Consider the following 9,614-nt stretch of genomic DNA (forward strand, 5'->3'; position numbering starts at 1 on the left):
TATGAAAATATCAATTGGAGGTCCCTGCAAGGTTCGATAGAGCCTGAGCGCAGAGGCTCTATGATTAACAAATGTTCAATATGTTCAATGATTAACAAATCAACAATGCGGGCAAATAGTGATGGGATACCATGCAACTTAAATTCGTAATTTAGCATTTTATTGGGAAAATCGGGGAGAGAAACAGAGAGAGGAAACGAAAAGAAAGTAGCAAAGTAGAGGCATAAGTGAAAGCAGAGATGAACGGAGTTTTGTCACTCTATGGTGAAAGTAAAGAATAGTTTGTTTAAGATTTTATGAAAAACATCAGCTTTTCAGATTAATTTTGATGAAAAAATCGTCATGTTTGAACCAATCGACTTTCTTACCAACAGCTAAACAGCTAACAAATTTAATCCAACTTATAAACAGGAGTTTAAACTCCACTTATTTTGCCGATAATTTGTTATTAAGATCAAGGAAAAACTGTAACTTTTTCCAACATAAAGTTCACAGTGGCTGTTTCACAGATGATGAGTGTCGCTTGATACGATGTTACAATAGTTGAGGGTTATAATGGATAACATATGAGTATCTTGGGAATTTGTCTCATTGAGAAGGATCATTGCATAATCCCAGTTTAGACTATAGCAGCTTTGAATATTTAAATATTGAATTTTGGATAAATATGTTCTATCTCTATATTTCTATTCTTGGCAAATCAGGATTTTCTGGATTATGTGAACATATCACATATAAGTTTCTTGGAAAGTATTTTGTTCCTCCATTATAAGCTCTATTTGTTTTCACAATAAACAATTCAATAGACTATTAGGTACTATATGATAAAAACCATGCAACCATACATTGTAATATGGAGGAGGTAATATGAAGACACATTGTTACTAGAAACTCTTTGCAAAATAAAGGCATTTTTAGCATTTGCAAAATTAATTTGAATACTGGGTGTAATTGGAATCAATATTCTAGCATTTCTATATAAGTTATTGAGCTCAATACTTGTGGGTTGTAGGTCAAGTTTCAGTTAAGGATTATTTTTATCTTTTCCGTTCTATTATTAACATCCGTACCTTTTTTATAAATAAACAACAACATCCAATTCCAATTTTCCTGCTGTACCTGATGATAAATATAGAATAATTATAAGGTTATCCATCATTTCTTAACCCATGTCCATGTTATACTGCATGATGCCCGCATAGGCCTATGCCTCATTGCTGAAAGAGACTTCTCAGAACTCATATTGGGTGGCAATATCAAGGTAATTTTCAGAAAGATAGTACCATTTTTGACCGAAGCGAAGCTGAGGTCTTAGTTTCGACTCGATCAGCTTTTGTCTGTTTGTTTGTTTGTTCTGTATTGAATGAATGGTATTGTTGTAATGATGAAGGAATGCTATCGATGGAGGACAAGAGGTATCAGCGGTGAACCTTGAGAATGTCTGTGCCGCAGCCGCTCCAAATCATACTGTATTATTATTAATTGAAGAAAACTTCTCACTTGATTGCACCATTTCTTCCCTTCTCAACACGAATTTCCCTGTTTCATAGATGAATACTTTTAGTTTCTAGACCTACGGAACCGCCCGGAGGCATCACAGCTTAGTAAGCTCTTGTTTTCCTTTTAGTATGAGATCAGAAACCGACTTGTGATCATTAACATTCTGCATAGGCATAACAAACCATCATAACATTGAATCCACTTTTCATGGAAAACATCATTAGCAACCTCCTGTCATTGTCACCAACAAACCCATCTTATTTAGAATCATTTTCCGTCTCACTATCGTCTGTGAGACGATTCATCGTCTAAATTGCCTACTGCACATTCCATTTTTCTGTCAGTTGACCGATTTCTTATAATTAATTGTTAGAAAAGTTGTAATATTGTAAATATGGGTACGATATAAAGGTACCTCCTTCAGAGAGGTCTGGTGTCCCTGAAAACAATGTCTCTAGCACTTTCAATGGAGAAAATAATAGATGACATGAATAAATCTTCACAATATACTGTACTTTCTTAATGACCCTCCTCATTAGTTTGAAAGTTGTAGGCTATTCATGAACGAGGTCTACTGTTCGCAGAATTACTAGTATATTATGTCTCTGAATGAACGCTGGTTTTCAATATCACTTCCATCAGTTTCGAAGCAATATCTTCCAGCATGTTTGTATGGATACATACTATGCATAAAAAGTCTCAACAACTCTCTACACATCCTTTACATTATCCTTCTTCTTTTCTGTGGTAGGGGGGGAGGGTACAGACCTAGAAGACCAGGGAAACCTAGAAGACATAACCCTATTTCGGACTTTTTGATGTTACCTACGATAAATTTGGGAGAGAAATACTACAAGGTACCATATCCCAAGTTTTTCTTCCCTGATCTGTTCTTTTTTGTGAAAAAAAGGAATAAAGATGAATTTATTTCACAAAATACTACACGGAGAAAATATAGTATCAGAAGATATTCCATGGTAGGCCTATAGGTTATTTTTGTGCCAAATTTCAAGTAGTTTTTTTAGTCAAGCCAATTACTGTCGACTACTACTGTCTATTATATACTATTTGGCCAGGTGAGAGTGTAAAAATGGCATAGCGTCACATAGCTTTACATAGCTCGAAATACTACTATAGGACTATTGGCCTATTACCATAGAGAAACAATAGCATAAATAGATATCCCATGACATAGGGCGTTTATGTCGCAACTTTTACTGTTATCTCAAGCCGGTAGCTCACGAAGCTCTTTCCCGTGAAGCTTTATGACGCTGGTAGTCTCTCATATTGTGCCGTTCATACACTCTTACCCGGTCAAAACAGTAAAAATCAAAAAAATCGACAGTAATCGGCTTGGGATAACAGTAAAAGTTGCGACATAAACGCCCTATACCATGGGATATCTACTTACACTATTGTTTCTCTATGCTATTACTCAGTTAAGAGTGGAATTTGGAGCATAACCGCCCTCTCTATGATACATACTGTATCAAAATTGAGACCTTTATCCAAGAACTATGACATTTTTTTGAAAATATTCTAGTACTATCGTAAACTATTACTTACAAAACTTCAAAGCATCAGGTCCACTGATATACTTTACTTCTTGAATTTCAAAATCAAAATTTGCGGCGCCTTCTTTCTTTATCAGAGTAACTCCATCATGATAAACTATTTTTTCAATACTCTTCATTTTTTCTGGTAGAGCTTTGAATTGATTGACCACTCTTAAAAATGAGTTTTCCTGCAAATGCACAATAAAAATAAATGTTCTATTGCCAAAATACAAATCAATAATATTTCAAATAATATTTTCGACGTGGATGGAATGAGAAAATCCTTGCGCTCCAGCCACCAGTTCTATGAAGTTGAATAGTTTGAAAAAACTGTTGCAAATTTACAAAAATAATAATTATGGATGCATTGAATGATAACAGGAACGAACATTGTGAAAAAGATTGACATGCCCGGTTTCTCAGTCGTTCAATAAACAACGCTATAGCTATTGATTCAATAACTTTATCAATTCAATAAGTTTTTAATGGTTCCTTGAACAATTTATAGAATCCAAAGCGATTCATCTTTTCAATGAATCTGGCAGCATGGCATGATTCCAAACCGACCACTTTCATGAACAAACTTAATGTGGTAGCCATGGTAACCAACTAAAGCAACTCTTGGTTGTTTATTCCTTGCTGCTTGTTGTGGAGTTAAGTTGAAGGTTATTTTCCTATGGTACTGACATTTTTCTTAAGATATTATAATAAATTATGGCAGAGAAACGAGAACAGAGCAAGAATTTTGCAGAGGTTGAAAAAGAACAATTAGTAGAGATCTGCCTAAAATGAAACGTAATAGAAAATAGAAAGATAGATAAATATTCAATAAAAGATAACAAGGCATGGGATGCAGCAGTGAGAGAAGAATATAATTCTATCATGATTATCATAAAAGAATGAAATGATAATCAAACAGTAATAATAATGATTGTGATTCTGAAATAATTTTTGTTTTATTGTTGTGTGTACCATTTCCTCTTTAATTTGATTCTGAAGATTGTAGCAATGACATTATCTCAAACAGCAAACTGATTTCGTTCTCCTTCTAATTGAATTTGATCAAACTCTTCCATAACTTCATCATTGTACATTAGAGGCTGTTCTGTTTGCTGGATAGCAAAACTAGTATGAGGAACAGCCGTTGCTGTTATTATCATCAAAGTAGTCTGAATTTTTGTTCTCAATCCTATTGACAAGCATGGAAATCTGCGTTTTCATACTACAAAAGCTCTTTTGATAGTATTACTCGTTTGTATGTGGGCACTATTATAATCTTCTTTCTGCTTCATTTGCTGAATGTAGAAATGGAGTTAGCAAAAAAGTTCTGCATGGATATCCACTATCACCAAGTAGGTAGCAGCTGCTGCCCCGATACAATCCAGCTTCCAAATCAGCACGTATCTTGGACGTATTAAAAATTGTACTGTCATGAACAGAACCCCTCCACCTAGCAGTGATTTCTGTGAATACTTTTGTGGATCAACTGTGTATCTGCAACAATAGAGAAGATGGTACGCCTATTCTCGAAGTGGGGTGAATATGGTGAGACAAATTCAACATAAATCTTCTCATTTGATCTGAAGAAGGATGAGGATCATGTTGAAGATGAGGAAGAGGAAGAGGAATCTGATATGGAGGTGGAGGAGAACGATGAGGTAAAGGAGGAAGAGGGAGAGGAGAAGGTGGAGGAGGAGGAGGAGGAGGAGGATGTAGTGGTGAGAAATACTACTACACCTATACCATTGACTCGAAGGAGCATCAATTACCTGAAGGAAAGAGGTTGTGAGGTGACTCAACAGCAATGGCAGGGTATTGTCTCTGTGGGTACGCGACTAGGTGCCACCCCGACTACTTGACACCCCGACTACTTGTCCCCTTTTAAAACCGGTTTTTAGGGGACAAGTAGATGTGAGCCATACCCGTTTAGTTGTATCCTTTCTGAGGAGGTGACAACTAGTCGGGGGGACACCCTGTCATGAGGGTGCGTGGTGTCAAATTGTCATTTACTGTCAGGACTAGTTGACACCTCTGGTCCAGTAGGGCTTATTTTTAATTTTTTGCTGTTTCAAATTTCAACTAACTCGAAAAAATTTATCCTAAAAATAGCAAAGACAATGGCATTCAAGAATATCTCCCAAAATGTGCGTTTGATGGGAAAATGTTACTGAACCAAAAGTGCTTGGAATTCAATTCTACATCATAACCAGTAATGAAAACTGCTTGATCCCTCCTCCCTACGCCGCAAGGGTGTAAGTTGTGCCAACTGGTGCTCTGTAGTAGGTGACAAGTAGTCAGGGTGACAACTTGACGGCAATGGCATATTTTCATGAGGGTACATCTTGATCCAGAGTGACCCGGGGAGACCTGCCACTCTAGATCAAGATGTCCATGGGGGACCTGTCACTCTAGATCGAAATGGCATTCAAGATAGACATTTTCAACGACTCCACCTCCATCTGTGACATGACTGATGCAACATAGACATTTTAAATGACCCCTACTCCTCTTGTCCCAGTATTCAACATGTCTGTATGGCAAGGTTGAGTTGTCCACTCAGCTCCACTCAGTGTTCAGTCAGTGGTCAGTCAGTGGTCAATCACTGGTCCGTCACTGTTCAGTCAGTGGCCAGTCAGTGTTCAATCACTGGTCAGTCACTGTTCAGTCAGTGGTCGGTCAGTGTTCAGTCACTGTTCAGTCAGTGGCACTTGGCATCCTTATGTACTTATAGCTGAACTATATCCAAGTATACATTTAAGAATACAATTAGTTCTTTTTTGTTCTCAATCCTATTGACAAGCATGGAAATCTGCGTTTTCATACTACAAAAGCTCTTTTGATAGTATTCCTCGTTTGTATGTGGGCACTATTATAATCTTCTTTCTGCTTCATTTGCTGAATGTAGAAATGGTGTTAGCAAAAAAGTTCTGCATGGATATCCACTATCACCAAGTGGGTAGCAGCTGCTGCCCCAATACAATCCAGCTTCCAAATCAGCACGTATCTTGGACGTATTAAAAATTGTACTGTCATGAACAGAACCCCTCCACCTAGCAGTGATTTCTGTGAATACTTTTGTGGATCAACTGTGTATCTGCAACAATAGAGAAGATGGTATGCCCATTCTCGAAGTGGGGTGAATATGGTAAGAAAAAATTTAACATAAATCTTCCCATTTGATCTGAAGAAGGATGAGGATCTGAAATGGAGGTGGAGGAGAACGATGAGGTAAAGGAGGAAGAGGGAGAGGAGAAGGTGGAGGAGGAGGAGGAGGAGGAGGATGTAGTGGTGAGAAATACTACTACACCTATACCATCGACTCGGAGGAGCATCAATTACCTGAAGGAAAGAGGTTGTGAGGTGACTCAACAGCAATGGCAGGGTATTGTCTCTGTGGGTACGCAACTAGGTGCCACCCCGACTACTTGACACCCCGACTACTTGTCCCCTTTTAAAACCGGTTTTTAGGGGACAAGTAGATGTGAGCCATACCCATTTAGTTGTATCCTTTCTGAGCAGGTGACAACTAGTCGGGGGGACACCCTGTCATGAGGGTGCGTGGTGTCAAATTGTCATTTACGGTCAGGACTAGTTGACACCTCTGGTCCAGTAGGTGTCAAGTAGTCGGGGGGACAACTTGACGGCAATGGCATATTTTCATGAGGGTACATCTTGATCCAGAGTTACCCGGGGAGACCTGCCACTCTAGATCAAGATGTCCATGGGGGACCTGTCACTCTAGATCAAAATGGCATTCAAGATAGACATTTTCAACGACTCCACCTCCTCCTGTGACATGACTGATGCAACATAGACATTTTAAATGACCCCTACTCCTCTTGTCCCAGTATTCAACATGTCTGTATGGCAAGGTTGAGTCGTCCACTCAGCTCCACTCAGTGTTCTGTCAGTGGTCAGTCAGTGGTCAATCACTGGTCAGTCACTGTTCAGTCAGTGGCCAGTCAGTGTTCAATCACTGGTCAGTCACTGTTCAGTCAGTGGTAAGTCAGTGTTCAGTCACTGTTCAGTCAGTGGCACTTGGCATCCTTATGTACTTATAGCTAAACTATATCTAAGTATACATTTAAGAATACACTATATTGAGTGTGCAGAAAAGAGATGTATCAATGATGTTTCTCCTTGGCCCCGTGTCAAGCAGGTGATGTTCCAGGTAGTAGACTCCTTCTCCAGCACTAGTCCTTGGCAAGTCCTCCATGTTGATGTCTGGTAGTCTTCAGATGATATTCAGTGATACCTCTACAACACTGTTTCAGACAGAGACAATACCCTGCCATTGTTGTTGAATCACCTCACAACCTCTTTCCTTCAGGTAATTGATGCTCCTTCAAGTCAATGGTATAGGTGTAGTAGTATTTCTCACTCCTACATCATCCTCCTCCTCCCCCTCCTCCTCCTCCTCCTCCTCACTCCCTTCCCCTTTCTACTCTTCCTCCTCCTCCTTTACCTCATCGTTCTCCTCCACCTCCATATCAGATTCCTCTTCCTCTTCCTCATCTTCTACATGATCCTCATCCTTTTTCAGATCAAATGGGAAGATTTATGTTAAATTTGTCTCACCATATTCACCCCACTTTGAGAATAGGAGTACCATTTTCTCTATTGTTCCAGATACACAGTTGATCCACAAAATTCTACCCATTAACACCCTTCTTATTAGAGTTATCAAAAAATGTCAAAGGACTTTTCTCTTTCTGCAGTCAAGATACATAATATCCATATATTTTTTAATGATATTTTCACAAAAATTTGGTGGTGGTGTGGGTGTTGAAGTTGAGGGCCATTTGGAAACAAGGTTTGGGTGGTCCAGCCTAGGTTTGGTGACCTTGAATGTTGGAAACAAGGTCAAAGCTGTTCCAGACTCCTCCATTTCTCTCTACTCCTGTGCATCAATAAATCAATATAGATTATGATTCTATGCTTTTGGACTACAGAGTGAGGCTCGGTGCCCCAATATTAAATATAATCAAATTCAGCAGCTGATTAGCCAATAATTTACTTCTGTTATCACAGAATTTGGTTGTCTTGCAAGAAAATACTAAGGAAACCATTTCGTGAAAGCTTGGAAGGTTATTAACATCTCTCTACTCGAAATTTGTAAGCTTGTTGGACTTTGCTTGCAAGTCAATCTCTCATCTTAATCGTTTTTATTCACAGGGCTTAATATTGAGAGTATCTGAAAAGGAATTCAATTTCTCACCCCTTCTCCACATTGCCAGGCATTCATTCTTTTGGAAGTGAAAAATTGTTCAAACAAATCATCACTATCAGATGAAGGATGTCCTGATACCAAGATGTTTGTGTAATAATTTTTTAATTGGTCAATAAGAATAATAAAAAATACTAGTACAAGATTGGTCATGCATGAGGACAGGATTAAAAATGGAAGATACATCATTCAAACAATAAATATATAATTACAATGAAATCAATGAGCAAAAAATAAAATATGAAATGATAAATACAAAAACAATATGATAAAATATGTAAAAAAATAACAGATGGCTCAATTAAAACTCTTATGCCCGGTTTCTCAGTTGTTCCATAAACTGTTTATGCATTCAATAACTTTATTGAATTGATAAATATGGGAAATTTTCTTATAGAACACTCCTTAAACTTATTGAATCCATAAATCTCTCGATAAACCAAAGTGCCAAAATCAAGCCTATGAATATTTATGGAATGGATAAATTTGTCAAATTTTCCATTGCATTGAAAAAAGTAAGTTAGAAAAATCAAATTACAAAATAAAATTAAAATTAGTGTAAATCACTAGTATTTTAAAAACAAAACAGAATCAAAGTTGCACTATATTTAGCATTGATAGCCCTTATTTGGTGCAGCCATCTTGTTTTGGAGACATCAGCCAAAAGATGTCAGTACCGTAGGAAATTACCTCACAACAAGAAGCATGGAATAAACATCCAAGATTTGGTTGGTTACCATAGGAACCATATATAAAGTTTGTTCACAAGAGTGCTGGTTTTGGATCATGCCATGTTGCCAGATTCATTGAACAGATAAATCGTTCCATAGCTATGGATTTCTTAAATATGTTTGAAAAACCAATAAAGATTTATTGATTGGATGAAGCTATTGAATCAATCATTGTTCCTTCTTCTTCTCCTTTGGCTACCGTACGCCTAATCCCAATCATATGGTATAAGCTATAGCTTTGTTTATTAAATGAAATAATGCCAAAATTGAGGGTCTCATAATAGATTTATATTGAATCGATAAATTTATTTTAAAGGTTATGTTTGAATGTTTTGTGTTTGATGTTCTGTTATTTTAATAAATATTGAAATGGATCTAGAGTGATATAATTAGGTACAGCAGCAGTTTCAGTTGATAAAGTGTTCGAGTTAATACCTGTAAGAAAATATATAGGATTAGGCTTGACACATTTAATTATTTCTTGGACAGTGATTTCATATCTTGAAACAGGTTTAGTAGAGAGACATTGATCTACATTTCCGAACTACTTCCCAATTTTGATAATTTGAACAACAGAGGTAAGCCATTGTCGAAAATGGA

The 9,614-nt window shown here is 37.3% G+C and overlaps 1 protein-coding gene across 1 annotated transcript; it reads right to left on the reverse strand.

Annotated features, from left to right (window-relative positions):
• Nucleotides 1–3,066: 3,066 nt before the first annotated feature.
• On the reverse strand, nucleotides 3,067–8,376 carry LOC120352315 (the record flags this gene model as incomplete). The annotated part of the gene is given in 2 exon segments (XM_039432334.1): nucleotides 3,067–3,244; nucleotides 8,275–8,376. Coding segments are annotated over 2 exon segments (205 nt in total), but the record flags the coding sequence as incomplete, so codon positions are not given.
• Between the last annotated feature and the right edge of the window lie 1,238 nt (nucleotides 8,377–9,614).

This window comes from Nilaparvata lugens, chromosome 7, assembly GCF_014356525.2.
Source record: "Nilaparvata lugens isolate BPH chromosome 7, ASM1435652v1, whole genome shotgun sequence".
Classification (NCBI taxonomy): Eukaryota; Metazoa; Arthropoda; class Insecta; order Hemiptera; family Delphacidae; genus Nilaparvata; species Nilaparvata lugens.